The sequence below is a fragment of the Megalobrama amblycephala genome, linkage group LG13 (assembly GCF_018812025.1).
Source record: "Megalobrama amblycephala isolate DHTTF-2021 linkage group LG13, ASM1881202v1, whole genome shotgun sequence".
Classification (NCBI taxonomy): Eukaryota; Metazoa; Chordata; class Actinopteri; order Cypriniformes; family Xenocyprididae; genus Megalobrama; species Megalobrama amblycephala.
In genome coordinates this window covers 33,351,953-33,374,953 of record NC_063056.1, presented here as the reverse complement: position 1 = coordinate 33,374,953, position 23,001 = coordinate 33,351,953, and the positions used below count along the sequence as shown (strand labels likewise).

Below are 23,001 nucleotides of genomic sequence, written 5' to 3'. Positions count from 1 at the left end.
AGGATCTGAAAAAAAGAATTGCTGCTCTACATAAAGATGGCATAGGCTATAAGAAGTTTGCCAAGACCCTGAAACTGAGCTGCAGCACGGTGGCCAAGACCATACAGCGGTGTAACTGGACAGGTTCCACTCAGAACAGGCCTCGCCATGGTCGACCAAAGAAGTTGAGTGCACGTGCTCAGCGTCATATCCAGAGGTTGAGTTTGGGAAATAGACTGCCAGCATTGCTGCAGAGGTTGAAGGGTGTAAGAAAGCCCTGAAGACAAACAGACTAAGGACATGGATTACTGGAACCATGTCCTGTGGTTTGATGAGACCAAGATAAACTTATTTGGTTCAGATGGTGTCAAGCATGTGTGGCGGCAATCAGGTGAGGAGTACAAAGACAAATGTGTCTTGCCTACAGTCAAGCATAGTGGTGGGAGTGTCATGGTCTGGGGCTGCATGAGTGCTGCCGGCACTGGGGAGCTACAGTTCACTGAGGGAACTATGAATGCCAACATGTACTGTGACATACTGAAGCAGAGCATGATCTCCTCCCTTCGGAGACTGGGCCGCAGGGCGGTATTCCAACATGATAACGACCCCAAACACACTTCAAAGACGACCACTGCCTTACTAAAGAAGTTGAGGGTACCTAAACCCTATTGAGCATCTGTGGGGCATCCTCAAACGGAAGTTGGAGGAGCGCAAGGTCTCTAACATCCAGCAGCTCTGTGATGTCGTCATGGAGGAGTGGAAGAGGACTCCAGAGGCAACCTGTGAAGCTCTGGTGAACTTCATGCCCAAGAGAGTTAAGGCAGTGCTGGAAAATAATGGCGGCCACATAAAATATTGACACTTTGGGCCCAATTCGGACATTTTCACTTAGGGGTGTACTCACTTTTGTGGCCAGCGGTTTAGACATTAATGTTCAAAACTGTCCTGTTACACCGCTGTATGGTCTTGGCCACCGTGCTGCACCTCAGTTTCAGGGTCTTAGCAATCTTCTTATAGCCGACGCCATCTTTATGTAGAGCAGCAATTCTTTTTTTCAGATCCTCAGAGAGTTCTTTGCCATGAGGTGCCATGTTGAACTTCCAGTGACCGGTATGAGAGAGTGAGAGCGATAACACCAAATTTAACACACCTGCTCCCCTTTCACACCTGAGACCTTTTAACACTAACGAGTCACATGACACCGGGGATAGAAAATGGCTAATTGGGCCCAATTTGGACATTTTCACTTAGAGGTGTACTCACGTTTGTGGCCAGCGGTTTAGACATTAATGGCTGTGTGTTGAATTATTTTGAGGGGACAGCAAATTTACACTGTTATACAAGCTGTACACTCACCACTTAACATTGTAGCAAAGTGTCATTTCTTCAGTGTTGTCACATGAAAAGATATATTTACAAAAATGTGAGGGGTGTACTCACTTCTGAGATACTGTATATTACAGTATTTATTACAGTTTATCAGTTCACTATAGTTAATACTACACTATGCTGTAACATTCATTAACAAAGTGTTGTAAATACTATAATTTATACCGTACACTACAATTTACTATAGCATGGTTCAAAAACACTATAGTATTTTTTCACCAGTGTTCTTATTTTTTCAAAAGCTTAATGGGCCTGTTTTAAATAGCAACATGGACACATTTTCCCCTGATAGCTATTCAAAATAATGTTGTATAATGTAAAATGTGTGTCCGGTTGATTTTGGCAGAGATGCTGCTTCGTATTAACATGATGGGATTGCTCCCAAATGTCTAGACTCTAGAATAATCTGTTCTCGAATGATCCGAGCGTCATATACTCTAAAATAAAGAATATTCGAGATAAATCGCGTTAACCCCCCAGACATCATGCTTTCCATCCATCCCACTACTGCAATGCATCAGTCTGCATATCCCTCCCCCATCCCTGCTCCCTCCCAGTCCCTCCTCGCCTATCCCAAACGCAGCATCCTTCCCTCTATACAGCATAAGATATCGTCAATGAATGCACCACGTTTTGTCTCAACGTGTGGTGCTCCGGTCCAAACGGATTCTTTTTGTGTGCATCATAATTTCAGTACCGAACATTTATGCAGAACAATCTGGTTAATTTTCGTGACCCTGAAATAAACGTGGCGTGACCGACAGATTGCGAGCGAAGCGACTTCATCCACTGAGAAGCCGTTGTTTTGGGATCGAAACCAGCTGAATGAAGACTAAACGTGGGGACGAAATGTTGTTGTGACTAAATACGTGTGGTAAACGGAAACGGTAGGCTGAGAGATATTCAAACCACAAACCAAGGACCCCGAGGTCACGTTTATTATTGTTGACAGGGGAAATACCGTCGACGTTGTTGGTATTTGCATCAGCCTAGGTAACGTCGTGCCCACTGAATATTTTTTTAAAAAGACTATAGGGAATGTAATTGAAATGATCTTTAATTCATACATAATGTAGACGCATGAATGATGTATTATTAGCATATTTTTGGTGATCATTACGCATATGCTTGATGGAAATACAGACGCTTTGGCGAAATAACAGATGGCATGAGCATAACTACATCCGGTCATAGTAAACATTTACTGCAACTTCATATGCATTTATTTAAATGAGAGAAAGACACAAACATTAAATAGGCAGCCTGCTAAATCTGCTGTTGATATTTTATGTACAAATCAATGTAAATTGCCTCATTTCATATACATTTAGCAGGTCATTTCTCTTCATATTTGGCTAAAAGTCTATAACTTATAGTTAAAGTTGATATATCCTTGCGTTCACACATTAACAGAAGCAATAATTCACAAAATACATAAGCAATAAATATCATTGAGTGTAGAAGTGAATGCCTGAATGTATGTCTGCATGAAGCCAAAGACACATAATCATTAATGAGATTCATTTTCCATTTTAAACTCACTGTGGCAAAGATTGGATCACTTCAAATGTTTTTTTCTCAGGTTAAATCAGTCAACCGATGTTTAAAATAGCGCAAAATCCTTAGTTAATGCTTGTCTTCCATCATCTGCATCAATTTCTCATTCAAAACTAGATCACAAACCTCAGCTCCAAGTCTTCCACTGTCAAGAAAACTTTGTCGTTTAGTGAATATCTCACTATATATTTTAGAAATCAGATTAGATATTGATCAGACTATTTTATCACTATAAAAAGTGTATTAATATCATTATTAAGTAAGTACTGGCTAACATAAATAGGTCAAGAAGAACAGCTACTGACTGAAACTTGAGTCTGGCCTCTCGGCTCTTTTTTCTTTCATGGAGTAACTGAATACTCTGGACTTGTTGGATCGATCTCCTGCACAGAGGGCGTCACATCTCATACTCCCTCACCGGACTCCCTTGCTCCTCATCAAAACACTCATCTCCCACCCGACAGGAAGGACGGGTGGAAAACCTCATCAGGGTCTGAATTAAAAAGGAAGCCCACTGTCATCTTCTTGCCTGAACTGTTTTCCACACTGTCAAGCTCATCTGTTCACAGATCCAGGGGACGTATTTCCTTCGCAGAGCTCCTGTCTCACTGTGGACTACTTGCAGAGACCTCCTGCTCTTCAGTTCGAGCCTGTGTTTTGTGTCTGTGTTTGTGTGTGTGTGTGAAAGACAGAGACACGACTCTGAAAGCAACGGCTATCATCTGTGAAGATGTCTGCAGTGCGGCTTCTGTGGGTCCCTGTGCTGTTGTGTTTAACACATGGTGAGTGTCTTAACCGCACCATCAAACAATTGAGACACATTTCAAACCTCACAACCTTTATCTCTGTCTGTCTGTGTCAATCAGGCCATGATAAAACTGCAGGTAGCTGTATAGCAGGAATACACTTTCAAGCTAAATTGTATCTTCTGCTGTCATGCATTGTGATTTTAAAGTATTTTAGATAGATAAACACACTAGACACTATAACAAAGATAATGTCAAATTACATCAGATATATACACATTTTTTAATATTATTATTTATAGATTTCATACTTATATTTTATAGTGTGTGTATATATATATATATATATATATAAATTTTGGTTTGACTGTATATATATATATATATATATATATATATATATATATATGTATATATGCAGTCAAACCAAAATTTATTCAGACACCTTGAACATTTCATTCATTAATTCAGTTCATTCACTATAGTTTAAAAAATGGTAATAAAATATGACAAGATCTCAGAGTTAAACTGTGTCAGAAAAAAACATTTCTTAATTATGTCAGATAACGCTTAAGCAAAACATGGTCAGGTCAAAGTGTCTGAATAAATTTTTGGTTCCAAATTTTTATAAATTTTACTGGTAGTCCACTGTATGAAGAATTTTTGGGTATAATATGTTACAGTTTACTTTATTTTGCTATCCTCACTTACATAAATGAACTATAGTGTCCTGCACCCACTAGTAAAAATATATAAAAAATGTCTGAATTATTTTTGGTTTAACTGCATATATATATATATATATATATATATATATATATATATATATATATATATATATATATATATAAATAATACACAGTAAATACATTATATATTAAATTATATATAATAAAAATAATATAATATATATAAAAATCACTGTATCATCACAAGAAGTAGCTCATGTATTGAATTATTAGATGTTATATTAAAAAAAATGCAACTGAAGTGATTAATTGTTTTCATAACTCCCAATCAAGGTATTTTAGCACCTGTCCAGTAGTAGTATGTTTTTGCTTTTTGTTTATGCAGTCTTAGCTCACAGCGGGTGTGTTTATGGGTTTTTCGGGTTCCCAGATTTTTGAGTAAAAACCCAAACCAGCTGTCACAGTTTATAGAGCGTGTGTTGATGCTAAAATGGAGCCATGGGTGATCGGGGTGGTCCAGACAGAAATATAGCTCTTGCCCAAGCTTGGTTGCTTGTGTCACAAGCTGTTATTATCTTCCAGTTGGTCGTGAATGCTTTGTTTTGTGTTGCGATTTGTGAATACTTGATTTTGTGGTGGGTGTTCAAAATATGTGGCTGTCAGTGCTCGTTCATAGCCTGAATATCATTCGACTTTGACTGTAAGAAGGGCAGTGATGGAAATAAATCGCTCTCTGGGGAACAGGTGTTGCCAGTTATAACGTAGTGATAGATGTCCTAGTTTACGCAGTAGGGATTTGTATCTCTCCTCTTGTGTTGTGCCGGGACACCCATTATGAGGATATCTGTATTTCCTGTACTAGTAGCAGGTTATGTAAATCCACCAGTTATCAGCTGCTTACATGTTAAACATGTTTTACCATGTCAAACCAATGGAAGTCTTTATTATTTTGTATGCTAATTATCTTATCTTATCTTATCTTATCTTATCTTATCTATAAACAAATGTAATATTACTTAATTTTTATTTCCTTAATATTTGATGTTATCACACTCTAAGGAAGGAGTAAAATTGTTGGAGCAAAAGGTTAAAAGGAGAAAGCCCAAAAGGAGAACTGTTACACAACTGTACTTGTGTAACACCATTTTGGTACAGTAAGTCATCTCACAGGATCACCAAAGAAAAAGAAATTTAAGAAACCAGTTTTATTCAGAGGAGATGAAACGGAGGAGTGAGCATAGGCAGATGGAGAGAAAGATAAACCATGTGTGAGAATGAAAGCGTGAGGCAGAAAGACAGTCCCCTGTGTTCGCCTTGTATTATATAGTCTCAGAATGTCCAAACTACAGTATCTGATCGGTCGGTGTAAATTATTTCTAAAATTTAATGGCAACGTCACCATATAATCGGATATTACAGCGACGTTCCCCCAGGAGCAACCTGAGGTTAAATGCCTTTTTCAAGGGCACAACGGTAATGGCTTATCATGACCTTCCCATTGCTGAGCATCAAATGAACAATCCATCAATTGATATTCCAAACCCATTTGCTGTTATTTTTTACCATGGAACAAAACAGAGATATTATTTAGAATTTTTGTAAGGTCATTTTATAGGGACCATGTCTGTCAAGCTCCAAAAAGGACAAAAAAGCACAATAAAAGGCAATAGTAGTTGAACAGCTGAATATGCAGAATGGATGTTTAGATTTTAGAGCTAATGGTGCGTTCAAATCATGTTGGAAAGATCATGTTTAAGAGTTAAATGGCACCACAAAGTCATAAATACCAGTGGGAATCTCAAGATTTTCTTTGAGCCTCGATCTTTATGAGTTGGGGGCGTGTCAGTGAGAAACATGGCGGAATACCACAATACTTGTAGGTATTTAGCAGTGATTTTGTCAGGCTTTTTTATTTACAACCAAATAAGCTAATTGTCTGCATGCACAAAATATGGTAGCATTGTAATATAACAATATAATATGTAACGATAAAGTTTACAGTGGCTTCCTAAATTAATTAAAAACATAAAAAAGCAAAACACACCGATGCACATTCTTTGTTCTTTATTTTCTAGAAGTAGAGTTAAAAATCCTTGCTGTATTTTTGTGTAGTAAATTAAGAGAAGGTACACTGCCATTTGCTATGACGAAAGTGACTTTACACCCAAGAGGACTTGAACACACATCAGACAAAGAAGATTATTAATAAATACAACATAAATCTGGGTCTGTTCCTCATAAGGATGGCTATATCTCTTTATAAAGTTTGGAGTCAGTATGTTTTGTTGTTGTTGTTGTTGTTTTTGTAAGAAATTAATCCTTTCATTCAAAAAAGATGCATCAAATTGATCAAAAGTTAAAGTAAAGACATTTATAATGTTACAAAAAAATTTTTTTCAAATAAATATTGTTCTTTTGAACTTACATTTGAAAATTATACAATTATATTACAATATTACTGTTTTTACTGTATTTTTTGATCAAACAAATGCAGCTTTGGTGAGTTAAAAAACCATACAGACCCCAAACTTATGAACGGTCATGTATCACTTACATTTTTAGAGCTGGTAAAGTGCCCATGCACTCACACAAAGATGATGTCCATTTACCAGCCATCAAAAAAAGTCCCATAGAGCATTGCTATTATCGACAAAAACAAGTAGTGCAGTCTCACAGTGGATATTTTATGTTGCTGTGGATTACATTATTTAGTGTTGAACTGTGCTACAGCATCCAGATTGTTTAAATGAAGACTAATGTAAATCAGGACCTGACATTATCACAGTCTCCGTGTGTTTCTCACACTGTGCGAGTCTCCACCGATCTCAGTAGACGCCTACTGTGATAACAGTTTCACTGGCTGTTTAACAGCTGTATCATATCCTGCTCTAAACACAATACTCCAGGAGTGCCATTAGTGTAAGTTCAGAGACCGTATGGCTTAGTGCTGGACGATGCTGTGGTTGTTAATGTATGTTTGTTGCATGTTAGTGAACACTGATGATTAGCTGGCCGTGAGTGTTCTGTTGTTCTGTAGGAAATGTGGAGTAAAGCAGTGGGAGGTGGATGCAGCAAAGAAACACTGGCAGAAAATAGTCTTGATTGAAATATGTGCACAGACCAAGTGAGATCTGCAATGCTTATGTAGTTTCTAATAAGGCTGCAAACTATATTGATGCCATATCTGCCTATGTTGGAATTGTTGGTTTGCATCTATTGTTACATTTAGATTACTTTTGTCATCATCTAGCGCTCACTTAAAGTAATTTCACTACTGTACATTAAAATGTTGTGACACAAATTAATTAGTAAAAAATGTAAAATTATTGCTTTTATTTATTTAGTTATATATATGATTTTTTTTTTTACAAAACAGTGTAGAATTTTAATATGGGCAATATATTATACAAAAAGATATATTTTCTTTATTTTGCTTTTTTTGCATTTTATATTTTCTATTTAGACAAAAAATATAGAATAACATCATTTGTAAATATATATTTTAGACAAAATGGTGTAAAATTTTAATATGAGTAATTTGTTTATTCATTTATTATTTATGAAAATAATTATCAGCTTATATCGACTCGAATTTTAATGCATCTTGATGAATAAACCCCTTTTACTTTGAAAAAGTTAATAAAAATATGCAAAAAGATATATATATTTTTTTATTTTGCATATTTTAGTAAAAAATGTAAAATTATTGCTTTTATTTATTTAGTTATATATATATGATTTTTAATTTTTTTACAAACAGTGTAGAATTTTAATATGGGCAATATATTATACAAAAAGATATATATTTTTTATTTTGCTTTTTTGCATTTTATATTTTCTATTTAGACGAAAAAATATAGAATCATAACACGTCATTTGTAAATATATATTCTGGACAAAATAGGGTAAAATTTTAATACGAGTAATTTATTGTTTATTCATTTATTATTTATGAAAATAATCATCAGCTTATATCAACTCGAATTTAAATTTTAATGCATCTTGATGAATAAACCCCTTTTACTTTGAAAAATATGCAAAAAGATATTTTTTTTTATTTTGCATATTTTTTATAAGATTAGTTTTTTTGCATTTTATATTTAGACAAAAATATTTTAGAATTATAACATAGGTCATTTATTATTTATGAAAATATATCAATCAGTGTTTTAATTGTAATTTCGGTGCATCCTGATGAACAAACCCCAGAACCCTAAGTATGAGCAATTATAATAAATAATGATTTAAAAGCAAATAAAGATTACAGTGAAGAAATTGTATAATAAAATAAACATGATAAAAAAAATGCCAAATGTATTTTAATTTCATTTAACAAGTATGTCTTGCTGATCAAGCAATCTATAATGGATCTACTGGCCAACTGTCAAGACAGCACTACAGAGCTTCAGCAGACAGGAAGGCTATTTTGCTGATTAGACCTAGTTGTAAAGCCTAGAAAGGCTGGGGGGAGAAGAAAGATGGCTATTAATCATTTAACAGAGGTTGAAAACGGAGGCCTAGAAACAGGCAAACCAATGAGGAGCAAGGTCTTTGTAATCTAAGCAGATTTTCAGCAGAATCCAGCACTATCACGCTCCTTCGGAAAGCAGTGATGCAGTTTTCTTACACGTACAAGTCTGGCACTGTGGAAAACTGTAGTGCATGTGAGGAAAGGTGTGTCTGAGTGCACGTGTGCGCGTGTCGGAAAGAGGATGAGACGATGGGGGAGGATGGAGAGAACGAGGATGCTAAATCTGGGCAAGGGTGAACAAGGACATACTGTATGAAGGACTGTCTCTTGTTGGTTTAATATTTATGGCAATTGCAGCCCACTCGTTATCCCAGCATCAAGAATTGATTGTGAGAAACCCAGTGTCTTAGAGCTTAAAAAGAAGAGGCTTCATCTTTAGATCTGGTCGCCTAGGGAAATATCACTGCCGTTTGCCATTTACCCTCAACTAGTGGGTCACCAACAGTATCATTCATTGTAGATTAATTTTAGAGATCAAAGACTAGAGTGGACGGAGATGAGAATATGTGGGTTCAACAGGACGATTGTTAGACCACAGTGACTAGAATACTGGCCAACATCATATCACATATTGGGCGACGTATCAAAGAGCTTTTGTTTCTATGGAAAGTCTCCACCCTGGAGCTCAGTGTTTGTCACAGGTCTTTGCCATTTCCCAAGAGACCAGAGTGTATATGTCACTGCTATACAGTTTGAGAGTGCTGGCTGGCATGGAAACGTTGTCCTCAGCTGCTTGTTTTCAAGTAGCAAGCCTGAATCAGCTCTCAAAAGGCTTTTTCTTCTCTTTCTTTGAATCTCTCATTGCACCCCACAGTGTTCCTGTAGCTCAAACAGTAGAACATGTTACGAACAACACCAAGGTCATGGGTTCAATTCCCAAGAAATTTATAACTGATCAAATGTTTATATTGAATGCAATGCAAAATTGTAGGTCTCTCACTTTTCCGTCCAAAAAAGCATGCTGAAGCAATTGTAAAATGCGCTTAAAGGGTTAGTTCACCCAAAAATGAAAATGATGTCATTAATGACTCACCCTCATGTCGTTCCAAACCCGTAAGAACCTCCGTTCATCTTCAGAACACAGTTTAAGATATTTTAGATTTAGTCCGAGAGCTTTCTGTCCCTCCATTGAAAGTGTTTGTATGGTAGACGGTCCATGTCCAGAAAGGTAATAAAAACATCATCAAAGTAGTCCATGTGACATCAGAGGGTCAGTTAGAAGTTGTTAAAGCATCGAAAATACATTTTGGTCCAAAAATAACAAAAACTACGACTTTATTCAGCATTGTCTTCTCTTCCGGAATCCTTTCCATTGAATTGATTCCATTGAATCCTTCCATCTGTCGGCGTTGGTAATGCACTTTTACGTCGCCGTGGTTGTTTTTGGCGATTAGGACATCTAAGACATTTTGAAGCAACGAAAATACATTTTGGTCCAAAAATAATAAAAACTACAACTTTATTCAGCATTGTATTCTCTTCCGGGTCTGTTGTCAATCCGCGTTCACGACTCCGCTTCTTCTACTTCTTTCCTGTTTTACGGCGGTTGGCATCCAGCTTATTGGTGCATTACCGCCCCCTTCTGCTCCGGAGTGTGGTTCACGACTCCGCAGTGATGGTGCTGATGTAAGACGCTGCTGACGTGTTATCCGGTGCGCCCGAGCTTCGTTTACAGTCTGAGGGAGACGCACGCTGTATTCAAGCTATTCTACATTGTTTGTATTTTGGTATTGCTATATTTTTTAAAATGGTGCGTAAGTGTGCATGTCGCAGATGTCCTAATCGCCAAAAACAACCACGGCGACGTAAAAGTGCATTACCAACGCCGACAGATGAAAGGATTCAATGGAATCAATTCAATGGAAAGGATTCCGGAAGAGAATACAATGCTGAATAAAGTCGTAGTTTTTGTTATTTTTGGACCAAAATGTATTTTCGATGCTTTAACAACTTCTAACTGACCCTCTGATGTCACATGGACTACTTTGATGATGTTTTTATTACCTTTCTGGACATGGACCGTCTACCATACAAACACTTTCAATGGAGGGACAGAAAGCTCTCGGACTAAATCTAAAATATCTTAAACTGTGTTCCGAAGATGAACGGAGGTCTTACGGGTTTGGAACGACATGAGGGTGAGTCATTAATGACATAATATTCATTTTTGGATGAACTAACCCTTTAATTCCACTCTTTAATGCATTAATTCAATCCTGGGATTAAGCGGCCATTGTGCAGTCTTATCTGGAATAAGTTGCATAATGTAATCTCTGTAAAAAGGGGTTATGTAATGACCCTGTCCCCGCAGTGACATTGACAGAAGTTTAGACGGCAATTTTTGACAGGTCTGACTGAAATGTCTTCTTTCTTCCCTCCCTTTATAGTGTCCTTTAATGTGCTTATTTCAATTTTTTAAAAATCCCCAAATATTCTTTGCTTTGCTCACTAAACATCAAAATTCAAATTTTAAATGCGTTATTAATCTTATTGTGATGAATGCAAATCAACCGATGCATAGAACCAAGCCCCTGTCCGACATTTTTTTCTTTTTCAATAATCTGTTACACTCAGATGTACATCAAAAGAAAGAAAAGATCTGACGCTACTTACATTTTATCATGACTTTAAAGTTAATAGTTAAAGGATTAGTTCACTTTAGAATTCAAATGTCTTGATCATTTACTCACCCCATGTCATCCAAGATGTTTATGTCTTTCTGTCTTTCTTCAGTCAAAAAGAAATTGATGAAAACCTTCCAGGATTTTTCTCCATATAGCGGACTTCAATAGGGTTCAATGGGTTGAAGGTCCAAATTGCAGTTTCATTGCAGCTTCAAAGGGCTCTACTCGATCCCAGATGAGGAATAAGGGTCTTATCTAAATATAAAAAAAAATTATATACTTTTTTTAACCACAAAACAAATGCTCATCTTGCGCTGCTCTGCGATGCGCCACGCATTACGTAAACACGTTGAAAAGGTCATGCGTGATGTAGGCGGAAGTACCTAGCAAGTGTTTACAAAGCAATCGGATAAAGACTTAGTCGAATGGCCTTTACAAAAAAGGGTAAAACATCGATGTCAGGCAATTTTGAAGTTGGAGGAGAAAATGAGATGGAGTTTTTCGCCCTACATCATGCGTGACCTTTCCAACGTGATTACATAATGCGTGGCGGAGCGCAGATCTAGTGCAGGACGAGCATTTTTTTTTAGAAAATGACCAACCGTTTAGCTAGACTGGACTCTTATTCCTCAGCTGGGATCATGTAGAGCCCTTTGAAGCTGCATTGAAACTGCAATTTGGACCTTCAATCCATTGGTCCCTGTTGAAGTCCACTATATGGAGAAAAACCTTAATTTCTTTTCGACTGAAGAAAGAAAGACATTAACATCTCGGATGACAAATGAGTAAATGATCAGGAAATTTTAATTCTGAAGTGAACTAATCCTTTAAAAACAATAATAACACTGTTAAATGAAATCTTTAGCAAAAATGTACAAATCCATTTTCATACTGTACATTACAATGTTGTGATGCCTCATTATTAAAATGATTTGTTTAATGATTTTATTTAGGCATGTAGTATAGAATTTAAATATCAGCCAAGGTATTTATTGGCTTGCTTAATAATTTACATGTTTTAGGAATGTGTCAGCATGATGTGTTTATACCCTTCCTCCCCTTTCCTCTGAATTTCTGTATTGATAATTGTTTTTCCTCCCCAAACTACCTTTCTTCTTCCTCTCCGCAGCCAATCAGAAGCCAATAAATCAATAATCTGTCAATGATAATTCGTGATGTGATGGATATAACACTGAAAACGTTTAACTTCTCCCTCTTTCTCGTTTTCTTCCTCTTTTGTCTTCCAGTTGTTGTGGCACCAATTTTGACTTTTTTTCTCCTTCCTCCTTTTCTATCAGCAATCAAGAGCAAATTATAAATGTTGTTTTACTGAACATTACAGCAAAGAGATGCCCGTAAAAAAAAAAAAACGAAATAGCAGGACGACTGTATTTAAAGCTGTAGCTGTGATTGATGTGTGTGCAATGTTTTCTGTCCCTCATCTCATTGCACATATATAAATACTTCTCCAGAGGTCAGAATTGCAAAAAGGTCATTGGTTGAGAGCGATGCAGATGTCTCTGTGGAAACTGCAGGGTGAAGTGTGAGAGAAAGATACTTGGAATATCAGGTGTGTTCCTTTCTACAAGTGTTTGCGTCTTCTAGGCATATATAGAGACTTGCATCTATATATGAAAATAGATTAATGACTAAAAAAGGGTCACAACTCACCGCTAACAATTTATTTCCCCTCAATGCTTTCTGAAGACAAAAAAAAAAAATTAAGTAAATACTATGCTCTGAGATGCACAGTTAATTAGGATGATTTTAACTGCATAGTTTTTATGAGTGGAAATAAAGCTTGCAAGAAAATGCTCTGCCTTGAACTAAAAGCCAGCATGCATAATTCCCAAAAAATGGGAACGCATGCAAAAAAAAAAAAAAGATAAAAAGAGAAGATTTAGACGTACTAATGCCTGTCAGTTCAAAACAAAAAAAGTGGGCATCAGTAAGACTTAGAGCATTTTAAGAAATGAAGCATATGTGTCTACGTTTCTGTCACTGAACGTCTTGTTCTTCCTGTAGCTTGGCTCTGCCATGGGGCGTGTGTGGAGGTGGACTCCGACACGGAGGCAGTGATGGGCGATGGCTTCAAATTGGGCTGTATCTCTTGCAAGATGAGAGGGGAAGTGCCGGCCTCTGCCACAGTGGACTGGTGGTTCAGGGCCAAAGGCGAGAGTGACTTTACACACGTGAGTATGAGACCAAAGACCAGATGTTACAGCTTGACTTCTTGTCTAAATATATCTGCTCCCCCAGTACAATGCAATACCTTAATTAATGTGCAGATGCTTTTTACATGTACAAAAGCTCTAGTACAGCTGCATGCCTACTGACATGCACACAATAATCAATGCAACTTAATTATTTCCATGGAAAAATAAATCATCTAAACCAGATTTGAGCAGATTTGAGACTGCTGCATTTTTATGCAAGGCCAAGATCATGCATTATTTATGACCATCTTCGTGGCTAGAAGTGAATTATTGCACATCATTTCTAGCAAAGAACATTCTCGAGCAGTATCAGTGGACACAGAAGAAGTCCTCTGCCGTTAGAACAACTAGTTCTACTACCTAACCTCCTAAAAACTGCAGTGTCCACACATAGGTGTTACCAGGGCTTGACATTAACAGCCGTCGAATGCGGGCGGATTTCAGCAGTGGCTTGTAACACAGCCATTCCTACTTGAAGGCTTGAATTTTTTATATATAAAAATATATATATTTGAAATATTTAATATTTTTATTCAGTTTCAGTCTTTTAAAAAGGCATCTGAAATAATAAACTAAGTGCAATGTAGTGTTGTCAAAAATATAGATTTTTCGATTGAAATATCAGAAAAGCCTCCAATACTCGTTTTCCGCAAGATAGATCGTGATCTCTCTGACAGCGAGTTGACACGCAAACCCGCCTCCCCTCTCTCACTCATTTCATTTGCTCCGGATGAATATTGTTTGTGTTACAGGGCTTGAATTACGGCGTGGGATTGCGCCGAATTTTACTCACACCCAAAGTGCGTGCCCATAAAGCCGCCTCTTAGTACTAAATTGAGTTCTTTTTCGCTGCTTATTGCACTTGAACAGTCAAATACAACAAAAAATAATGTCAAAATGGAGGTCTTGGCGGGTATTCACATAAACACAGTCAGTTATGTTTTAAGTGAAAATTAACAGTTGAGAAAGAAAACACGTGTAACAGTATAATGGATCCGTGCGTCAGGTCTTAAAGGGTTAGTTCACCCAAAAAAGAAATTAATGTCATTTATTACTCACCCTCATGTCGTTCTACACCGTAAGACCTTCGTTCATCTTCAGAACACAAATTAAGATATTATTGATGAAATCCGATGGCTCAGTGAGGCCTTTATAGAGAGCAAAGCCATTCAAAGACTTTTCAACAATATCTATATGGGCCGATTTCAAAACACTGCTTCATGAAGCTTCTGAGCTTCTTTTGTTTCGAATTAGTGATTCAGATCTCCTATCAAACGGCTAAATCATGTGACTTTTGTGCTCCGATTCACTGTTTCGATTCGTAAAGCTCCGAAGCAGTGTTTTGAAATCGCCCATCACTAGATTTTGTTGAAAAGTCGTTATTTTGGCATTTTTTTGCTGCACAAAAAGTATTCTCGTCGCTTTATAATATTAAGATGAACTCACATGAACTGCTTCAATTATGTTTTTAGTAGCTTTATGGACCTTGAGAGTTTGAATGGCTTTGCTCTCAATAGAGCCTCACTGAGCCATCGGATTTCATCAAAAATATCTTAATTTGTGTTCTGAAGATGAATGAAGGTCTTACGGGTGTAGAACGACATGAGGGTGAGTAATAAATGACATTTTCATTTTTGGGTGAACTAACCCTTTAAAGTGAGAGCAGCCTAATAAACCTGCTGCCAAATTATGAGATAATATTAAAAATATCTATATGGAAGTTTTCCCCATGCTGATTGGCTATTAACTTTGGAAAACCACTAGCCACAGTGGCTGTTGAGCAAAAAAGTTTATTTCAAGCCCTGGGCGTTACACAAGCCTCTTTCAGTGTTATGCCATAGTCCTTTGTGAGAGACAGTTTAGCATTGAATATTACTAGAATTGTATTTATGTAATAATGAAAGAGAATGAGATAATTGTTGGCTGTTAATATTTACTAATTTATTAATATTTTTTATTAATGTTTCAATAATTCTATCAAAATGTGAAATTATTGGTATATTAAAAGTAAAGCAAAGCAAATGCTTTGTCCTGCAATTTTTTTGAGGTTTCCACACTTTTTGACCAATACATTTCCATGACCTCTCCAGATAATCATACAGGATAAGGATTTGTAAACCACTTCATAGATATTTAAATGTAATAAAGTGTAAATGTAAAAAACGTAATCGATTATATTTCTTAGTGTCCAACAGCAATTATGTTATCATTGTGGTTTGTGGCAGATTTCACTCTACCAAAATCTAGCCTATGAACTGATTTAAAACAGATTTTTATCATTGCACTGACAATTTTAGAAAACCAAAATTGATAATTACATTTACAGCTTTTCCATGACAGTCATCTTCATAGTTCTCTTCTGTAGACAGGGGGCAGTGTAGAGCAAAATACAGACAACAGTCAATCACTGACCTTGTCTCTTTTAACAGCTATTTATAGACACAAAATGGTTGTTTTGGGTACTGGATCAAATATTGTGTCCTTCACACTGGTTATTTGCCATAGCAGTCTCACTCTTTTTTCTTACAATAGATCTACAGTTATGCAGATATGGAAGGCTATATAATGGACGACCGCTTCGTTGATCGCCTAGCCTGGAACGGCAGTAAAAAAACTGATGATGTGCAAGACGGCTCAATTTACATCCTCAACGTCACCTTCAATGACACCGGCACCTATCGATGCTTCTTCGACCGCACCCTCGTCTTCCCCAATTACGAGTTCCGCACCAATGCTACCAAGTTTATCATCCTCACTGTAGTGGGCAATGGTATGTCCATCAAAAGAGAATGAAATTTTTATGAAAAGAAACAAATGCAAACAGGTTTTGAAATTAATTAGGCAGGTACAAATCAGAGTAAGAGCCGGACAGAACACACACAAAATCCTCTGCAATACAGCAAAGAAGCACAAGGTTGTGTTCATAAAGACAGATGAGTCAACACGGAACAGAAATGCCTTTGTAATGTCAAAAGCAAGGACACCGTCATTGCCTTTACATGGCCCTGAAAGCAAAGTGTTTTCATAGCAGCAGCATCAGGGCTTTTTACCATCTGTGTCCTTGACTCACCAAATGCTTAGTGTTTTGAAAGCAAGGATTTTTAAGTATCTAATGCATAATTTTATTTGATTTTTTTCTTATTCAAAATTTACAGTATTTATTTTGTGGATTGATGTAGGAACATTAAACATTTTCTTTTAGCTTTTTCTGAAATCAGTACATTAACTTCCCCAATAATCCTAGTGTGTTTTGTGAGGAATTTATTATTATTATTTTTTTTTTTTTTTTCCAGCCTTGGCAAGTGAAAAGAACCTGTAACCAAACTACCTATGCTTGTAGGAAAACAATAATCAAAAAGTGAAGTACAAATCACTAAAGATGCTGATAATGTTCCATTTGTTGTCAACAGTGTTGTTTTTGTAAACTAAAACTATTATATATAATGTTTGTTAATTAAAATAAAGCTGAAATAATATAAAATACAAATATTAGTTGAAAAACAAGGGAAAATTAGCCTTGGCAACTAATGGAAATAAAATGTTTAAGTACTAAATAAAAATAAATAAAATACTGAAACTACTAAAAATGGAAAAAAAAAAAAGAATATTTAAAAAAAACTAATAAAAATGACAAAACTAAAACTGGAAAAAAAAGAATAATATATTTATAATAATAAAAATGACAAAACTAGATAGCAAAATTAAAATGAAAACTGAAAATAAAAATAAAAGCTATTTTTTTAATTTAAAAAAAAAAAAATATATATATATATATAAATAACTATATATAAATATTACTAAAATAACAATGGTAGTGTAAGGAAACCAGGATCTATGGAAGCCTATTTCCACAAATAAAAATAAAACGGTTGTTGTGTCTTTGATTTCTCTTGTAATAATGTTATATCTCACAATTAGGACTTTATTTCCTACTGTAAGCTTCATCCCCCGAGTACCTGTTATATTTTTGACTCTGAGGTAAAAACAGGCTTCTATAGGGTAAAATCCCAAACTAATGTACAATATTAAACATTTTGGCAGCCAGTGATCACAAGGCAAAATCTCCTTTTATAGTTTATGAGGGAAAAGAAAGTGTAGAGTATTTTTGACAAACACTTCTCCCCTTTAATACAATGCAAAATGAATGGCCAAATGATCAAATTGTAATTTTTGTTGGAAGCCACACTCAAAATCAACTTCTGAGGGACTACATTTTCGGTTTGACTCTTCTGCTGAGAACATCTCATGTCACATATGCTGACGTGTCTTTACTTCCTGTCAGAGTCTGAGTCAGGCCTACATCAGCACTGATGTCACTGCTGATGTGTCTGTATACTGACTCTGAGTGCTGAAACCTGCACAAATATGTACTTTAAACTTCCTTCTATCAATGTTTGATCATAATTTTAAGTGTAGTAGATCAAGTCTGATCAGACCAGGTGTTAAGGATTATATGAAAATGTCAAAGTTATGAAAGAACCAAATATTTGAATTGAATTTTCATCTCACTTACCCCTAGCTACACGAGGTATGGCGTCCATCTTATCTGAGATCATGATGTATGTGTCAATCATCGGGCTGCAGTTATGGCTGGTGGTGGAGATGGTCTACTGTTACAGGAAGATCGCAGCAGCGGGAGAAGAAGCGCTGAGAGAGAGCGAGTGAGTCACTTATTTGATCAAACATCCAATAAAAATGGTAATATTGTGAAATATTCTCAATAACATTATAATCAATGTTGAAAACAGTTGTGCTGCTTAATATATTAGTGGAAACTGTGAGACATTACCATTGAAAAGTCTGAGGTCATTTAAAGGGGTAGTTCACCCAAAGATTAATATTATCCCATAATTTACTCACCCTCAAAGCATCCTTGGTGTATATGACTTTCTTCTTTCAGCCAAACTCAATCCGAGTTTTACTAAAAAAAAATACCATGGCTCTTCCGAGCTTTATAATGGGAGTGAATGGAACCAGAGATTTTGAAGCCCAAAAAGCTCATCCAGTTTATAAAGTTTTAAATATGGATATGTTTATTACAAAAACCTGCGCTTCCATTCAGAAGACCTTTATTAACCCACTGGAGCTGTATAGATTACTTTAAAGGTGCCCTAGAACTTCTTTTTAAAAGATGTAATATAAGTCTAAGGTGTCCCCTGAATGTGTCTGTGAAGTTTCAGCTCAAAATACCCCATAGATTTTTTTAATTAATTTTTTTAACTGCCTATTTTGGGGCATCATTAACAATGCACTGATATATAGGTTGCGGCCCCTTTAATTCTCGTGCTCCCCCTCCCCCGGAGCTCGCGCTTGGCTTGAACAGCATAAACACAGTTCACACAGCTAATATAACCCTCAAAATGGATCTTTACAAGATGTTCGTCATGCATGCTGCTTGCATACATCAGATCATGTGAGTATAGTATTTATTTGGATGTTTACATTTGATTCTGAACGAGTTTGATAGTGCTCCGTGGCTAACGGGCTAAAGCTAACATTACACACTGTTGGAGAGATTTATAAAGAATGAAGTTGTGTTCCTTAAAAATGAAAATAGCGACAGTCTTGTCTCCGTGAATACTGTAAGAAACGATGGTAATTTTAACCACATTTAACAGTACATTAGCAACATGCTAACGAAACATTTAGAAAGACAATTAAAAAATATCACTAAAAATATCATGTTATCATGGATCATGTCAGTTAATATCGCTCCATCTGCCATTTTTCGCTATTGTCCTTGCTTGCTTACCTAGTCTGATGATTCAGCTGTGCACATCCAGACGTTCTGCCCTTGTGTAATGCCTTAACATGAGCTGGCATATGCAAATATTGGGGGCGTACACCCCGACTGTTACGTAACAGTCGGTGTTATGTTGAGATTTGCCTGTTCTTCGGAGGTCTTTTAAACAAATGAGATTTATATAAGAAGGAGGAAACAATGGAGTTTCATTGACTCACTGTATGTCATTTCCATGTACTGAACTCTTGTTATTCAACTATGCCAAGATAAATTCAATATTTAATTCTAGGGCACCTTTAATTATGGATGGATGAACTTTTTTGGTCTTTAAAATCTCGAGCCCCATTCACTCCCACTATAAAGCTTAGAAGAGCCAAGATATTTTTAATATAACTCCTAGTATATAATTATATACTATTTCAAAAAATTATATTCTTTTGAACTTTCTAGAGTCTCTCTAGAGAAATAATACAATATCTGAAGGATCATAAGACACTGAAGACTAGAAAAAAATTATATTTCCGCCTGTCTTTTATTAGTTTCCACTGCTTTTCTTCCTTCAAATCTATATTTCCCACAATCCCAAAGCGATCTATATTTTTCTGCAAGCTGCTGTTCTCAAAACAAGTTCTTGTTGCTGTTCTTTTCTTCATTACCTTTTCTCTTCCTTCTGCCTTTCTTTCCCTGCTTCCCATTCTCTTAGGGCGGAATATTTAGCTATAACCTCGGAGAGCAAAGATAATTGTGCAGGTGTAGCGGTGGCAGAATAACACAGGTGGGATCGTTAAATGTAACTCTTATGGTCACATCTGGACTTCCTCTATTTCATGTCTGTTTATCCATCTGCCTTTTGTTTCATTTCAGGTCCAAAAAAAGTCTCAAGCCAAAAGCTTGAAGATATGTCCACTATGACATCACCAACGGCGTCCTCAATCACCATCACCGTATGGCACCATCACTGCCATAACCACAGGGCCGCTGTTTTCACAATGACTGTGACAGAAACGCCATTCTAAACCATCAGGGAAATGCAGTCACATATTACTAAAAAATGAAGTGTTTTTACCCTAGACAACAATTTGAGGTTAACAAATGAAAGCATTTATTGGTTCAAGCATGATTCTGTAACACTGAACATAACAAATTGTACCGAACATGACTTGTACATACGTGTTTCAGCTTTTAACACCGTTTTGCTTTTTTCCACATGAGAACTCAGCTTTAAATGTGATGAAAATGAGCCACCAGTATATCTAAAGAGCCAGAGGACATCAGAAATATTATAGTGTATAAAAATCTGCAGGTCACTAGTATATTTACTGAGCCAGAGCGAAAACATATATATATATAAAAACATGATTTAATCAAATCGAATTATATATGTGAAAACATATCTATATATATATATATATAAGTATTCTAAAGATCACAAATATATATGTAATATATAAATAGGAAAAATAGAAAACTTATTAACATATATTAGGGGTGTAACGTTGAACATATTCTTTCGGTTTAACCACTGGAGAAATTTTCTGTATGCTAAATGTAATTTGAAACTGAGTTTCCCTCTTTGAATGAGAAACTTGTATTTCACAGTTGTATTCTAATGAAATTCACTCCAGTATTTCAATTTCTCAGTGAGTCTCAATTTATCTCCACAGACGAGCGCCGGTGTTGTCCCGACTTCTGACCCCCGCCAGATACCCCCTAAATCCGTGGGGTTACGATTAGGCAATCAAGTAGCGGCTTCAACGAGGGATAATAATTTGGGAGGGAGTCGAAATTAGGCACAACACCTGTGCACATTAAAATGGGACTGCAAGAATTCTGACTAAAATATACATTTTGCATCCAAAATTGGAAGCACTTCAAACCTCTTCCCAACAAAACATTGAATAGCAGCAGGAACAGTGTTTTGCAGCAGTATTGACAGACTTCTATATTTAAAGGGAAAACATAGTTTGTTCAGTAAAGCAAAAAAAAAAAAAAAAAACCCACCAAACTGTGACTTCAAAACCGAGGTACGTAATTTTTGCGTATACCGTTTCACCCCTAATATATATATAGAAGGAGAAATCTCATGTTTGGCAGCTAGGGACTGTGATTAGCATTGCATAGCTAATGCCAACTTAATAATAACAACGCACATCTACAACAAGAGCTTCCTATCTGTCTACAGTCCTTCTCACATACAGGGGACTTGAACCAGAACTAACTTAACTAATCACAGGTAAGCTAACCATAACTATTAAAACTTTATTTCTAAAACAATAGTTCACTTAAAGGTACACTATGGAACTTTTGCTGCTCTACCGGGTAAAAAAAAAAAAAAAACTGAATGCATTTTGCTGAGGAACATTGTTTTGGTTGTGCTTAGGCTCTGAGTGAGTGTACAGATGAATATGACCCTTCACAATAGATATTGCTTTACAGTGAACTCTGTTAGAGAGCTAGAGTTTATCTGTTTAATAAAATAACGTACCTTCACCACTGCCACTCCCACACCATACACATGTCAAGCAATAATAATATGGGGGCTGTTTACACGACACCGTTTTCAACTAAAAATGGAAAAAATGTTGTGTTTTAGCCATTCATTTACATGACAGTGTAGAAGAACAACACATTCGTGTTTACAACTGTGACAATGAGCGCTTACCAGGATCAACTAAATGCCGGATTTTCAAAAGTATGTGAAGTTTGCGGCTCCATTGTTGCAGTAAACTTGCACAACGAACTATTCACAACGAATAATTTATTAGATGCACGGCGGTCTGTTATTGTCATATTGTAGGGACATCGACTTTACATTTTCACGCCCCTAAACATGACTCGGAACCAGACGAACTGTGATTGGTTGCATTACATGTCAGTCAAACATCCTCTTGGGCGGTCCTTGGCCAATGAAAGCTGCGATAGAGTCCAGACCTTCTGCGTCAAAATCTCTGTGTAAACTGTGAAGGCATGCACATGCGTATTACGTGTTTAGTTTATCCATCTTATTTTTCAACATGGAATTAAAGGTGCAGTGTGTAAATATTAGCGGCATCTGGCGGTGAGGTTGCAAACTGCAACCAACGGCGCTCACCCCTCCCTTTTGAAGCAAAATAGAGAAGCTATGGTGGCCGTCTGGCCAACACAAGTCAAAGATGTCGTCGTCTGAGACAGCAGAGAGTACATTAACCAGTCTAACAAAGAATGTTCTCTGCTTCTAATAAATCTAATAATTTGTGTGTATTCAACGTAGTTACGATGCAAGCTGCCTCTAAAAACACGAACAATTTAGAAGAACAACACTATAGTGATGAAACGTGCTCTGTAGAGTGTTTGTCCATTTAGGGCTGCTGTAGAAACATGGCGACCTAACTTGTATGGGGACCTGTGGTGTATGTACTGTAGATATAAATGGCTTATTCTAAGGTAATAAAAACAAAAGTTAATTATGTAAGATCTTTATACACCACTGAAAACATAGTTAAGTATATTATATTGCATTTCTGTCAATAGATCCTCCCAAATTTTAC

General features: G+C 36.4%; 1 protein-coding gene and 1 long non-coding RNA gene across 4 annotated transcripts; one reads left to right on the top strand and one right to left on the bottom strand.

Moving 5' to 3' along the window:
- The first annotated feature begins 1,921 nt into the window (after positions 1-1,921).
- scn1ba (sodium channel, voltage-gated, type I, beta a) lies at positions 1,922-22,045 on the top strand. Of its 3 annotated transcripts, XM_048153485.1 has the most exons (7): positions 1,922-3,707; positions 12,988-13,085; positions 13,541-13,707; positions 16,264-16,501; positions 18,251-18,392; positions 20,178-20,249; positions 20,339-22,045. In XM_048153485.1, the coding sequence occupies exons 3-6, from the start codon at positions 13,594-13,596 to the stop codon at positions 20,242-20,244; spliced, it is 561 nt and encodes a 186-aa protein (XP_048009442.1). In that variant the 5' UTR covers positions 1,922-3,707; positions 12,988-13,085; positions 13,541-13,593; the 3' UTR covers positions 20,245-20,249; positions 20,339-22,045. The 3 variants fall into 3 exon arrangements, with proteins under 3 accessions (XP_048009442.1, XP_048009440.1, XP_048009441.1); XM_048153483.1 differs by lacking the exon at positions 12,988-13,085; XM_048153484.1 differs by lacking the exons at positions 12,988-13,085; positions 20,178-20,249.
- Positions 17,472-20,251, bottom strand: LOC125243683. The gene is made up of 3 exons (XR_007179083.1): positions 20,131-20,251; positions 18,245-18,378; positions 17,472-18,086 (listed from the first exon to the last, which is right to left on the bottom strand). It is a non-coding gene; the product is annotated as an uncharacterized LOC125243683 (long non-coding RNA).
- Positions 22,046-23,001: the final 956 nt, after the last annotated feature.